General features: G+C 38.8%; 2 protein-coding genes and 1 long non-coding RNA gene across 3 annotated transcripts; 2 read left to right on the top strand and 1 right to left on the bottom strand.

Annotated features, from left to right (window-relative positions):
• The first annotated feature begins 119 nt into the window (after positions 1-119).
• Positions 120-2865, top strand: pym1 (PYM homolog 1, exon junction complex associated factor). Its single transcript, XM_077515241.1, has 3 exons — positions 120-454; positions 1883-1976; positions 2062-2865. Exons 1-3 carry the CDS (start codon positions 424-426, stop codon positions 2561-2563), a joined length of 627 nt encoding a protein of 208 aa, XP_077371367.1. The 5' UTR covers positions 120-423; the 3' UTR covers positions 2564-2865.
• A 2625-nt stretch (positions 2866-5490) lies between these two features.
• On the bottom strand, positions 5491-13572 carry LOC144014943 (transmembrane protein 198-like). The gene is made up of 5 exons (XM_077515240.1): positions 13392-13572; positions 12523-12801; positions 7629-8204; positions 7426-7544; positions 5491-5873 (listed from the first exon to the last, which is right to left on the bottom strand). Exons 2-5 carry the CDS (start codon positions 12665-12667, stop codon positions 5724-5726), a joined length of 990 nt encoding a protein of 329 aa, XP_077371366.1. The 5' UTR covers positions 12668-12801; positions 13392-13572; the 3' UTR covers positions 5491-5723.
• Positions 6850-8587, top strand: LOC144014944 (uncharacterized). The gene is made up of 3 exons (XR_013282654.1): positions 6850-7479; positions 7656-7800; positions 7879-8587. It is a non-coding gene; the product is annotated as an uncharacterized LOC144014944 (long non-coding RNA).
• Positions 13573-13813: the final 241 nt, after the last annotated feature.

The following is a 13813-nucleotide window of genomic DNA, read 5'->3' as shown; positions in this document are numbered from 1 at the left end:
GTATTTATTTATGCTTGTATTTATTTATGCTTGTATTTATTTATTCTTGTATTTATTTATTTATTTATGCTTTTATTTATTTATTTATGCTTTTCCAAGAGGCGAATGCTGTGCATCGACACATGGCAACCCTAAACTGTCGTCACTTCCGTTCCGTGGTGGTGTGGTAATAAGCATTCGCTCGTTTTGTTAACTTGCACCTCCCGATGGACAGGCTCATTATGTTCTTTTAACACCTTCTCTGCCTTGCCTCTCGTTCTCGGTTACTCGCATGATGTTGTCATGAGAGAGACCACCTAGAGGACAATGTAATGCCATTACTACGCTAACGATCTTGCAGCGGCTGATTGTCTTGGGACGAGGAGCGTGGGGTTGGGGGGACGTTTAGCCTGACCCACGAAGGGGAACGACCAGCTCTTCAAAATGGCAACCCCCTATGTTACGGATGAATCTGGTAAGTCCGGCGCGTGTGGAACTTACAGAATTAAAACATAATCAGCAAATATCAAGTAGTAAGCGGCTGCTGTAGGGACCTACCATCTTATCTCCAGCTGCTTGTGTGTTTGGCTATTGCAACGTTTCCAGTGCTCGCAACGCTGCTTTTTTTTTTTTGTGGTCATATTCATGCAAATGAATCCCTGTTGTTGCTCGCAGACTAGCTGCTAGTTAGCGTGATACTATCACGCGTCCACTCGTATAAGAACGACAAACTTGCTTTCACCTCACCTCCCTTTTGTATTGTTGTTCAAATGATGAGAAACAGTGGGGTATGTTTGATTAAGTTATGTAGGGACCAGTATTGAACATCACGTTACAGTGTGCCGGAGACGTGTTCCACCATTTATTGAGCCAAGACCCATAATATTTTACATGATGTAATGCGCTATTTAAAAAATAAATAAATAAAAAAAATCTCAGGAATGTCACGAAAGTGGAAATTTGGTTAATTATGTACCTACCTCCATCTAGTAGAAGAGCATAAAAATCTGTGGTCACTATACGTAGAGGGCATAGTTTCAACAAAGATAGATGTATGTAGTGAATATATCAGCCCACATTAGTGAAATTGTTTAGCTTAATGTGGCAAACCTGATGATGTCATGTCTGGGTTAAGTTTGAGTTCATGACCTGTTAAGTTGGGAGGTCAAGTGTCTGTTTTGAACTGATGTAACCGTGATATTACCATCTAGTTTCAACTGGTTTTAGGCTCTATGATGTTTGTCAATGATCTTTTATGCTATGATGTTTGTTGTTGTCGGGAACAATCTGTAATTACTGGGTTAACAGGCAATCAGAGAATTCCAGGTCAGTACTAGTACTCACATGTCTAGCCACAACCAATGAGATTGATTGACTGTCTATTTAAGGGTCTGAGAGTTGTGTGTGTTTTGCCAGATTATTGTCCACCTGTCCTGAGTTTCTGCCTCTCGATGTGAATAAATAGTTAAAACCTTATTTGTGTCTTCGCCTTGGGATCCAACCTTCAGCACTCAACAGATGATCTCGCACTGGTTGGACTTACTGCTGTGCAGAGCTATGTTTTTGCCATGTTCATTTCTCTTGAAATCCATTATACTTAAATAACAGTAACTAAGGCATAAAGTAACAACAACAACTGACATTATTAGTGTTTTTAGTTAAAAAACAAACAAACAAAAATTGTGAGTCACACGACTAAAACAGAAGATTCAAGATGTTGCCTTCCATTTTGTATGTCGTGAAAGCAGTGTTGAAATGATTTATCATGGTCTATTTTTTGTCACCTCAAAAAAAACGGCATTTTAATAGGATGTCTGGACTTTTTATATACACTGTATTGATGGGACAAATGTAAGCTTTATAATTTTATATGTGTCTTTCTATGCTATTGTTTCTTTGTCAGGAAAATATATTGCCGCCACACAGCGACCGGACGGCACGTGGAGGAAACCGCGACGGGTGAAGGAAGGCTACGTCCCCCAAGAAGAGGTCCCGGTGTAAGTGAACTCTTTCACAACTGCTTCATGGGAAGAGAGTGTTATTATTATTTTTTTTATGTTCGTTCCCTTTTTTGTGTTTCAGATATGAAAACAAATATGTGAAGTTCTTCAAAAGCAAACCAGGTCTTCCACCAGGCCTGAGTGCATCTGACACCGAATCCCCAAAACAGCAGCAGCAGCACAAAATCCCGGGATGTCCGGACGGCGATGCCGCCAGTCTCTCCAAGTCGGCCAAACGCAACCTGAAACGTAAAGAAAAGCGAAAACAGCAGCAACAGCACGAACCGGAGGAGAGCGCGGCTGACGTGGCGTCTCTCTCCGACGCCGTTGAGAACGTAACCATTTCGGCGGGTGGTGAACACTTGCACAAACCAACGGCAGCAGCGACGGGAGTGGATGACACCCCTGCAGCGGAAAAGGCTAAGAAGATTAAGAATTTAAGAAAGAAGCTGCGTCAGGTGGAGGAGCTGCAGCAGAAGGTGGACTCGGGGGAAATAAAGCAGCCGACACAGGATCAGTTGGAAAAGTTGGCCAGGGAGAAGACTCTGCGAGACGAGTTGGAGCAGCTGGAGAGTCGCTCGTGAGAACGGACGAAATTGGTCAACTTGATCCTCTGTGATTCCGGCCTCCATTTTAACCTCTTCATGATGAACATTGAGTAGTGGCTCATGCCAAGTCTGCCCGTTCATTGACATTTCACACTCAGCTTGGTCCTGGTGTTCATTTTAAAACATTTCTTAAACAAAACAAAATCAACTTGTGTTCCATTTTTTGATCCATTTTGTACTTTTAAAAAAAAATTGTGAAAAAAGTGGTTTGTTGACGTGCTTTTTAAATGATTTCATCCAAAGCACTATATTCAATTAAATCTACATGCTACAACAAACATGATCTATTTTTTTTAAAATTGTATTTTATTTATTTTATTTTTATTTTTTTTTATTTTATTTGTTTTATTTTTTATTTTTTATTTGGGGGGGGTATATGGAAGCCCAAAAGTGTCAGCAGAATTCAATAACAAAAAGGCCTTTTTCAAATAACTATCCTTTTGATAAATAACAGACAATTATGTAATATGGCCATTAAATTGAAAAATGAGGCGTTAGTGTTATTATGAAAAGTGTTCATACTGTTCTTTAATATGTAAAAAAATAAAATAAAATTAAATATTTCATAATGGTTATTTTAACAACGTCATACTTAAAAAAAAAAAAAGACATTTAATTTATTTTTCAAGGTTTTATAAGATAAAACTTTTTGTCTTGCAAAGTCAGGTTTTGTTTCATAATGTCCTTTTCCACAATGGTCTTCTTTTACATAATGGCGTTTTACAGCCGAATGACTGGTCTGTCAATCAAATGACATGAGGCGGAGCCAGTTACGTGATTGGCTGAGTCCCTGATACAGACATGAGCAGCAGCACTTGCAGTATCGATTCACCCGTGGATAGTTTAGCACCTGATGAGGAGCCGCGGCGGTCACAGGCTTGCTAAAGCATGGAAGCGGGAGATAAGTCACTTTCAGAAGTACTCCAAGGAGTAGCAAATCGTTTAGAATCGGATCATAACGTAAAGGCCTTGTTAAACTTCTGCGTAAGGCTATGGCGTAGGCGTCACGGCGATCTTGGCTCAAACAGGTGGTCCCACCCACTGACTTTGATTGACATACCAAGTTATTCGGCTGTAAAACGCCATTATGTAAAAGAAGACCATTGTGGAAAAGGACATTATGAAATAAAGCCCGACTTAGTAAAAACAAATTAAAAAAAAAAAAGTTTTCTTATCTTATAAAACCTTGAAAAATAAATTAAATGTCATTATTAAAAAAAAATAAAAAATAAGTATAACCTTGTTAAATTAATCATTATGAAATGTTTAATCAAACTAAAATATTTGTTACATATTAAAGAATAGTATAACACTTTTCATAATAACACCATTTTACAATTTATTGGCCATATTACATAATTGCCTGTTATTTATCAAAATGATGGTTATTTCAAAAAGGCCTTTTTATTTATTGAATTTTGACACTTTTGGCCTTCCATAGATATGACCAGTCATTCAATCTTTTTTTTTTTTACTTTTGAGCAAAAAAAAAAAAAGGGATACAAATCAAGTCAAGTCATCTTTATTTACAAGCACTAGATGGGGGCAGTGAACTCATTTCACAACAAGCAGCAGTTTGGCAGACAGAAGTAGCTTTAGTATTTGTTAAAAAAAAAAAAAAAAAAAAAAAAAAGTCTTCCAACCGTTTACTGCAGCTAATTTGAGGCAACACAAACAGAGAGTTAGATGTGTCTTTAAGACAATCACATCTGTAGCTTTGCTTTAGAAACGTCAGTTTAGCTTAATGCTAGCAAACAACGCAGAATGTGCTAACAAATAACGTACTTGTTATTGTCTTACAGAAACAGAAATTTAAACAGTGGAGCAGCACACACAGATAATACTCAGAGGCATCTATGAATGACGACTGTCACTGTCTACAGCTAACTGGGGTGTTGTAGCCGGCTGCATATTTATATGTATGTATTATACTGCCTCCAAGTGGCCAAGGTGTGCACAACAAACAGAGTAGCACAATGTCCATTAAATTGACATGAAACATTTTTGCAAAAATATAAATTCTTTATATCTAGTGATGGAATTAATGTATGTTTTTCTGAAGTCCATTATTTTAAACTGTTTTTATTACTAAAAATCACATTATAAAATGTTTTGGGAGTGGCTGGAATGGATTAATGGTAGGCGTATAGTAATGGCCTTTCCATTCATTTCAAAACATGATTTAATCTATGTTGAGTTATGAGCGTAGAATAAATTTAGTTTGTAAATTTGTTATTTTAGAACTTTTTAAAATACACGCTCATGTTGACATGCCGTTTGATTTACGACCGGCGACAAACATGCTCCTAAAAATGAAGCTAGGGGGTTAAGGGTTGCTCCCCTCATGTCACTCTCTGCACCGATGTGACCACTGTTTAGTTGGAGGCTATTAACTTAATTGTCTTTACCCTCGTGTCCATCAAGTTCATCAGATTGTGACTGGTAGAGATAAGAAATTTTTATGTACATCAAGTTTAACATTAGTAGAAAAACACTGTACAGTTTATGACTAAAGCTGAGGATGACACGATGACATGTGTTGTGGCTGTAAGCAGTTTGTATTTCTGTACTTTTTTTTTTTTCGACACCTTGCAGTAATAAAAGGTTTTTCATATAAATAAAGTAACTTTTTCACTCAAGTCCGTATTTTCTTCAACATTGGACAATCGCGTTCTCTCAGCATGACCACTAGAGGGCACCGGTGTTTCAAAACCAATTTAAGCAATTTTGATTGGTCAAGAATTTTCTAATAATCTAAATGTAATCCATCTCAAATTACGAGCTATAGAGATTTTTTCCACATTATTATTATTATTATTTTTATTATTATTATTATTATTATTATTATTAATAATAAATATGCCTGTTCACATTGACACAATGATACATTTTTAATATGCGGTATATTAAAGCCCCCTCCATCGCTGTTTCCAGGTTTGTGGTCCCACTATTTCTTTCTTCTTCTTTTTTTTTGTACAGTATTTTGGTCTAAATATCATGTCATGTGCACTATAATTCCACTTTAGACCACTAGATGGCGGCATTGTGTATTTAGTTTAAAGAGAATCTCCTGTCAAAAATGGGCTTTACAATTATGCTCTGGTCAAGATGAACAGTTCTCTATTATATGCTCACCTCACACCATGCAAACTGGTGAGGTTGAAGTCAGAGGCACCATGGAGCCCGTCTCAAAGTCAAAGTCAATGAGAGTGTGTGTGATGGTGCTGACACTGCTGGTGGAGGAGCCTGTTCCCACCTGGCGCTCCTGCAGGCTGCGAAGGTAACTCTGCAGAGCAAATTGGACAAAGATATCTTCACAGGGTTCATAGAGTGAAAAATGACTTACAGATCCTAAAACGTTTGGGATATTCCACTTTTGGATGACATTTCTGGATGAACCTGAAATACACTACAATCTTTACAGGTGAACTTTTCATGTTTATACTGGTGAATGCACTGTACTGTAGAATGTTTTAGTACTTTTTTGTTCACTAACAAGGAGCTGTATGGCAAAGTTCCCAACAAGTGTTTGATTCCTCAAATCAACATTTGCTATTTGTGTTGACATTAGAATCAATTCACATCTTGCGCTTAAAAAAATAATAAAAAAAATTAAAAAAAAGGACGATTGTCCAAGAACTAAAAAATCTATTTTTATCACACTTGTAAAGGGTTAGTGGCATGCACTTATGTAGCTCTTTTTCTACACTACATGGAGTCTAAATTAAGCACTTTACGAAGCTTCATAGTCACCTAACTTAAAACGTATCCGAGTGTACACCAGCGTAACAACCTACGATTTTTTTTCTTTTCTTTCTTCATTTAAAATAGCTACAGCCAAAAGTTGCATCGGCAACTATAACTAAATGAAATTGAAGACTGATAGAATGGTCAAAGATATCATGTAGCTCCTGACAGATTTGCAGGGGGGGCGACATCTTGAAATCATGCGAACAGAGGATGTATTTTGAGTGGGCATACAATTTTTTTTCCCACAGCATGTTTCTCGAACAGTGTGTACACAGTGAATATAAAATATATAATAAAACAAGCCTCAAGAGACAGAAAATGTACTGAATGTTATGCACGCAAAGCATGAAATACGTAGTACTGAAGTTTTGTTGTACCACTTTGCCAAACTAAACAAGAACTATTGAGTGCACCTGCTTCATCTCCCACACCTGGAGACAATCAGGCTAGCTGAGGATATAAAAGAAGGATTTTTTTTTAGTTGTCATGTTTAGATGTTTTCAGGGAGTCAACACCATCAGTTGACTCTGAATTTGTGTGTTGGCTAGCTGTCTTGTGTCTTTCATTGTGAGCACGTTTGACCATTGTCTCGCCCCTTTGGTCATGATGTCATTTGGGTCTGTTTTTGTTTATCTGTCATTTTGATAGAAATGTGTTAAAGCATTAAAGGTTATGCTTGATTTCAATTTAGAAAACATTCTTTTCTCCTAGTTTCCCAACCAGCAACACCTGTATGAGAATTTGTTCTCTAAAGAAATGTAAATGTCTGAAAATGTGAGCAGCACGGTGACGAGAACTGTTTATATGCCAATTCTGATTGAAGCAAGAAATGTATTAGTCTGTCTGTTCATGAATCCAACACCTGCAGTGAGTTTTGCCATCCAGCTCATTTTTTAGGGAACACCACATTGGGCAAAAAGTACTGAAACATTGAACAATTTGGACATGATTATTTAAAAACAGAGTTCAAACTCATCTGTCAAAGTTACGGTACATTTTAGATTCAACATGAAATTTCAAAGCTGAATATCCCCTAACATTTGATGAGTAGTGTATTTGCCCACAAAATTTCATTTTTTTTAACTGACCGGTGCAAGAACATCCCCAGCGTAGCGTTTCAGGGGTGGTGGCCTCCGCCGACGGTAATGCCTTCTTCTTGACTCTGTGTATTTATGCTTTTTGCTGTGTTTCTTCATTTTGTGTGAACCTGCGTGGCATACAAACATGATTGGCGTTACAAGAGAACAGTTGCATACTGTACATGACAAGTGAGGAAAGCGACATCTCTTACCCTTTGCATGTGATGCTCCTTTGGCAGTAAACTTCCACTGTGCCAACACGCCTGTCAGTCCTAAAAGAGGACCAATTCCTGTGATGGCCCAGTTAAACCAGCAGAGTGGAAGTGGGGATGCTTGACAAAACATATCATAAACCTGATCGAGCAGCATAAAGGCGCCCACCAGGTAGTCCACACACAGCATCACAGTGGTGGCACCGAACACAGACGTATACACGATGACAAACAGTTTCTGCCACTGCAGTGTGAGCACAGCTGTGGCGATGCCGGCAGCCATGACGGCGCTGACGGGCACCCACGTGGGCGTGATGCTGTAAAACTGTCCAACAACCACCAGGGCGGCGCAGGAGAGCAGGCAGCCCAGCTGGAGGCCGCACAGAAGGACACCCAACGTGGACACCAGAATGCTCACCAGGCCACAGAGCAGCCCCACGGCCAGGACGATCCCGGCTTTGCTCTCGAACCCCGGATGAACTTCCAGCACGGGCTCATTGTGGTACAGCCAGAGGACAGATGTTGATCCAAACAGGAAACCGGAGAAGAATATGACCATCTTGAAGCAGCGGTAACCTATGTCAATAATAAAGATGTAACTCATTGTAAGCTTACTTTTTGGGGTACTTTTGTCCCAAAACCAACATAAATCAAATGCCTAACATGTCAGTTCTGAGGTTTGAAATCTCAGCTTTAACCTTCCTGTGTGGCTAAAATGACACCACGTGATGCATTTTGGCACCTGGTATGAGTCACCTTTCCCAAACTACAGGTATTTAACAACTTCATTTATACCAGCAGTTATCCAGCGCAATGCAGTTAGCTAGCTAGCTAGCTAGCTATGCCTACACCCCAGAAACGCATCTTCCTTTCAGATAGTCCGTTGGCATGACAGCTTTAGAGCCTATTGTTGGCCGTGAGCATATTTCGCAGGTTATAGCTGTGGTATTTGATTGGCAGCTGAGAGGGGCGTGGTTTTATTGTATTTAGCAGACACGCCTACAACAGCCTTTACGAGTGGCAAGCAAATGTTCATTTTTCATGATTTTAAAGCCCTATCTTATACAAACTGTATTTAATCATTCAAATTGAACTGGATGTCAGCGACATCCAAGCAATAAAATAAAATAAAATACATAAATTAATAATTACTTAAAATAAAAAGCAATAAAGTATGCACACGTCTAATGAAAGGTAATAAAATACAGATTCCCGTTATTTTAGTATTTACCAGTGTATATGTTTTTTAGTTTTAAGTGAGTTTATTAATCATGCTGCCCTTATACTACATCAAGGGCCATCCCACACCCGTCACCATGGGCGGGCCATAGGGGTCCGTGCCCGCCCACCAAGATGATTGTGCCCGCCCAGTTGAGGCATGGATCTCTAAAATGGTTCTCCTTTTATTATTATATTTTTCCATTCATTCAGTTTAGTACTCTTATATCCGAGTGTCAGTAAACGCAACACAGGTCTCGCGGTGTCTGAGGTATGTTACGTTTGTGTTAGCTGCTTCAGTTCATTGCTTCTAATGCTCGCCACTCGCCGAATTGTTCTTGTTTTTGGCGTCGGCTACGGCCAACGGTGGCCATTTGTACAAGTAACGTTTTCTGGCGGCATTCTTGCAAGATGTCACAATATGAAGAAATAGTGGTATGGTTTTGTTTGATTGATTTGTCTTATCTGTAACAGCCATCACAGTCTTACTGAAAATAATGCTAGGTATGCCTTACGCTGACTTATACGCATATGCGACAAATATGTCAATGTTGCGTTCAATGCAAGAGTCAGGTACATTTTGTACAAGTGAAGCTGCATGTTTCTGAGGACGCTGGCGCACAAGACAAGTGAGGAGGGACATAGCCTACTACAAACTTCTTTCGTGTCGGCAACTAAAGAATCACTTGGAAAAAAAAACAAAACTACGGGACCCACATATCGTTTTGGCATCTACAATGAGGTAGGATTTTGCTTTCCTTTTTTTCTTTTTAATTCTGCTGCAGACACCGTTCAAACAGGTGGTCCGTTCGAAGCAATATGTCAGCACATCCGCCCTATTAGATGTGGCAATTGTATTTGCCATTACATCGGCAAAAATAGTCAGATTGACTTTGAATGGGATAATATAATCAAAGGTAATAATAATTCCTTATTAATCCAATGAGCTGTGGCTTCATGATACATCTCCAAGGAGAAACAGAAGGAGGCATCTTTACAAATAGCTTCACTTTGCCTCATCCAATATGGCTGCGGCGTCAACGCACTCACGACGCCACTGCAGTCTACTTTATGTGTGTGTACTGTAAATGCGGTATATGATAATACTGTCAGCGGGCACCATTCAATGGATAGATGCACGACAGTGCGACATAAATTTATCCAAATATATTGAGCAAGTTAATGCTGTCAGTATGGTATTCATAATAATTGGGCCCGCCCATGCATTTCATGTGCCCCCCTTAAGCCTGGGCTCTGGTGACGGGTCTGGGCCATCCATCATATTCCTTTACAACATATTGTAAGGGAACCTGTTAAACTCTTTCCTATCCACAGCCTTCACTTGACTTAATAATACAAGAAATAAACTACAACAAATAAACATTTCACATTCTCTTATCTTTCTTTTTGAAACTTTCTTTTAGAAATGATTCACTATATTAAAAAAGAGGAACTGTCAAATAGAAATGTCATTGTTTCTTGTCCAGCCTGAGTTAATATTTATGTCATTTCAGGAAAGCCACCTTTAATCTCAGTAAACACAAACTTTTCATGGCCGGGTGTTTGCAGAGTCGCGTCCCATCGCGTGACTTTAAGTGTGAGTCGAAAGGTTAGACGCCTCAACAAAACACGACTCGAGTTGTGTCCACGTTTCCCCCTCTGTTTACAGCACAGTATAATTTTTGTTCATGTTGTTCAACATCATATCCAACATTCTGAGTGGCGTACAGCAACAACTGTTGAACCCTCGCAGTTGTGATCGTTCAGTCAAAAATGACAAGCGCAACACTAGTGAGCTCAGAGAGGAAGTCATGCGTCCTCCCGCACGAGCTTTGTGCTGCATGTTGACGTCAGGCAGCTAACAGGTGTCACTTCCTTTGTCGCCTTAATCAAACGCATGCGCTTCAAGATTGGAGTTGATCCACCTTAAACCCACAATACATCTGCCACAAGCCACACTTACACTTTTTTTCCCCCCAAGGCCAGTAAGGAGCTTTGGATAGACAGCAATGTTTTTTTTTAACTTTCAAAGCAATCACCACATAATATTAAACATACGAAAACAATAAATATTGTTCTTAATAATGATTTAATTAAAATATATTAAACATAGAGGTCAATATTAGGATTGTTTATGTTGTACATTGCATGGTATGCAAATATTAAATAACTATGAAATAATATTGAATATAATACATATTGGATATGTGATTAAGACTTTGAATCACTCCTATTGGCATATTTGTTATGATTTATGTTGAAGATGTAGCCCACTGTTTTAATTATTATTATTATTATTTCTCGCTAATATATAATATGAATTTGATATCAAGCATCCCAAGGTGCCTTGAGATGTGAGTAACCTGACTTACGAGTCATCATTTGGCTGAGTTTTTTACTTTGAATTGCAGGCAAAATTTTGAAAAACGAGCGGTATATGTTTACAGCAAATTCAGCTCAACTCATTTAACACAGAGCAGCTGTTTGGCATAAAGGAAACACTTCTTCAACAAGAACCTTCAAGCTGTTTAGTTGCACCACCAGTTGAAATTTACTTTCATACTTAAACAACATTTTTTGTATTTTTCATTCCCACGCAGCCTTGGATTTAAGTCTGTTTAGCTAAATTCAAAATGAAACGTAGACAGTCGAACATATCCCCTGCATTATACTGCCCCCAGGTGGCTACGACACACACACCAAAATGAGCAGCACAATGTCCATCGACTAATGGCAAAAAAGTGGCAAATACTTTAGTAGTAGGCAAGGTTGTTTTAGCTAACAAAAACGAACGAAAAAAAACTCAAGCTAAAATTTAAAAAATTTCATTAATGAAATAAAATAAAAATAAAAATGTTTTAAAAAAATGAAAGGTACTGTCACTGAAACTACATTTTATGTTTACAAAACTAACTAAAACTAACGATAATTACAGCAAAAATGTCCTTCGTTTTAGTCTTTGATATTAATTGAATGCATGAGGCTTTGGGGATGATTTTTAAATGTGATTTTAAGTAGATTTATTCTGATATTAAGCAGAACAACGACGTTTGAATGTGTGTCGCGCAGAAGTGACGTCATCTAGCCGCAGCCAATCGAAAAGCACCTTCAGATGACGTCGCTCCTAGGCGACAATTTTTCATGCTTGACTTTTGGTTCTAATGGCTCAATGGTTTGTCTGCTTTTTCCATTTAACTCAGCCGAAATGCAACACTAGTTAAGAAATTTGTTTTGTTTTATTATTTTTTTTCATTTTATCATGGTGTTTTTAAATATTGCACACAAGTAATACACATTAAAAAAAAAACTAAAATTAAACTGAAATTAAGCATTTTTAAAATAACAAAAACTAATAAAAATGAACAGAACCAACCACCCTAAAAAAAAAAACGAATTAAAACTAAGTTTAAAAAACAAAACTCAAAACAAAATCTAATTACGTCATTTCTGTATGTTTTCATAAAGCACAAAATTGCACAGTGCTATTTTTTCTTATGAAAACACATTCCAAACATTTTTATTGGGTTTTTGGGTGGCCTGAAACGACAAAATGGCATTTCCGTTCATTTCAATGGGGAATTATATGTTTAGTATCATAATGTATTAGCTCACAGTGCATGCAAGGGTTTTGCGTATTCATCATAATTACAGCAAGTGTGAGCTGTGATTTACATACCCAGGAAGCAGTAGATGAGGCCGAACGAAAGGCAGAAGGAGCAGACAATAGATGGGATGACCTCATGGCTGCTATTAATCTTAAACCTGCATATGTCCACTTCCGCCACAGGGCCATCAGTAGCGTTGACGACCGTGAATGCCATCTTGGAGCAGGTTTACTGGTGCCATGCAAGTGATGAAACGTTGCTCACAGTAGAGGGCAAGCTGGAACGTCCTCTGTGTAGATGTCTATGCCTTCAATCTTTTGTTTCCCTTTTTTCTTTATCCCATGGTGCACCTGCAGTAAGAAAACAAATTACTAGTGATAGGTATTTGGAGAGTACATGTTAGATATACTACATTCAAATGTGTAAAATGAAAATGTGCGTGATCAAGGGATGCACATCCCTTCCTTTTGCAGTCCACTGTGAAGGAAGAAGATGAGGAAACTGGACTTCCTCTCAACATTTTGTTCACATACAGGATACAGATGAGGAAGTGACCCACGGCAGTTGCTGGCGTAAACACTGTTGTGCCACATGGAGCAAATTCCACCAAAGAGATGTGCAAACAGGATTTTTGAACTTTATACTAAGAGCCATGCTTACACTGGTCTTGGCTTATTGCAAGAAGAGAAACAGGTAAGCTGTTCAGGCAGCGCTTACGTTCAGTAAATGGAATTAGAGGAGCATTAGCATGTGAGCCATCCTCCAATGCCAAGTCCTCTTGTTTGGAAATGTGCTTTATCACACATTTTAAACACTTATTTGGACTTAATGTGATTACACTATTTTTTTTTATTATTATTTGTTTCTTATGAGGTAGCCATTAGGCTAGGCAGTAATTATACTGTACATCTGGAAGCAATGAGTTAGTGGATAGACCTACCTGTGGCAGCTGGAATGAGACGTCATCCTCCCCATCATGCTCATTGTTAACATCCTCACAGACAGGAAAAAAGTGTCAAACTGCAGCACTCTTTTTCAGCAGTGTGTGCATTTCTTCTGCAAGCGTCATGGGTGTGCGCTCACGTGAACAGCTGACTCTAGGGAAGGACCATCTGCCCCCAGCGACAGTACAAGGCTGCTGCCAAATCCAAGGCCGAGCTGACTGAGAGTTCAGCTCTCACCACCCATAATCCTCCCGGGCACGGGACTCTGCCCCTGTTGAATGGCAGCGATTTCCCCATAGAGCTTCCACTGTCTGGAAAAAGACACGAGATGTACCAAAAGCACTCAAGCAAGAAGCGAGGCGTTCACTTCCATGTGACCTTTATTTGCTAAACTTTGTGGTGTTGGAAAGAACTTTAA

Source organism: Festucalex cinctus, chromosome 2 (assembly GCF_051991245.1).
Source record: "Festucalex cinctus isolate MCC-2025b chromosome 2, RoL_Fcin_1.0, whole genome shotgun sequence".
In the NCBI taxonomy this organism is placed as follows: domain Eukaryota; kingdom Metazoa; phylum Chordata; class Actinopteri; order Syngnathiformes; family Syngnathidae; genus Festucalex; species Festucalex cinctus.
Note: the sequence above shows the minus strand (reverse complement) of the source record. Positions and strands in the feature narration are given on the sequence as shown.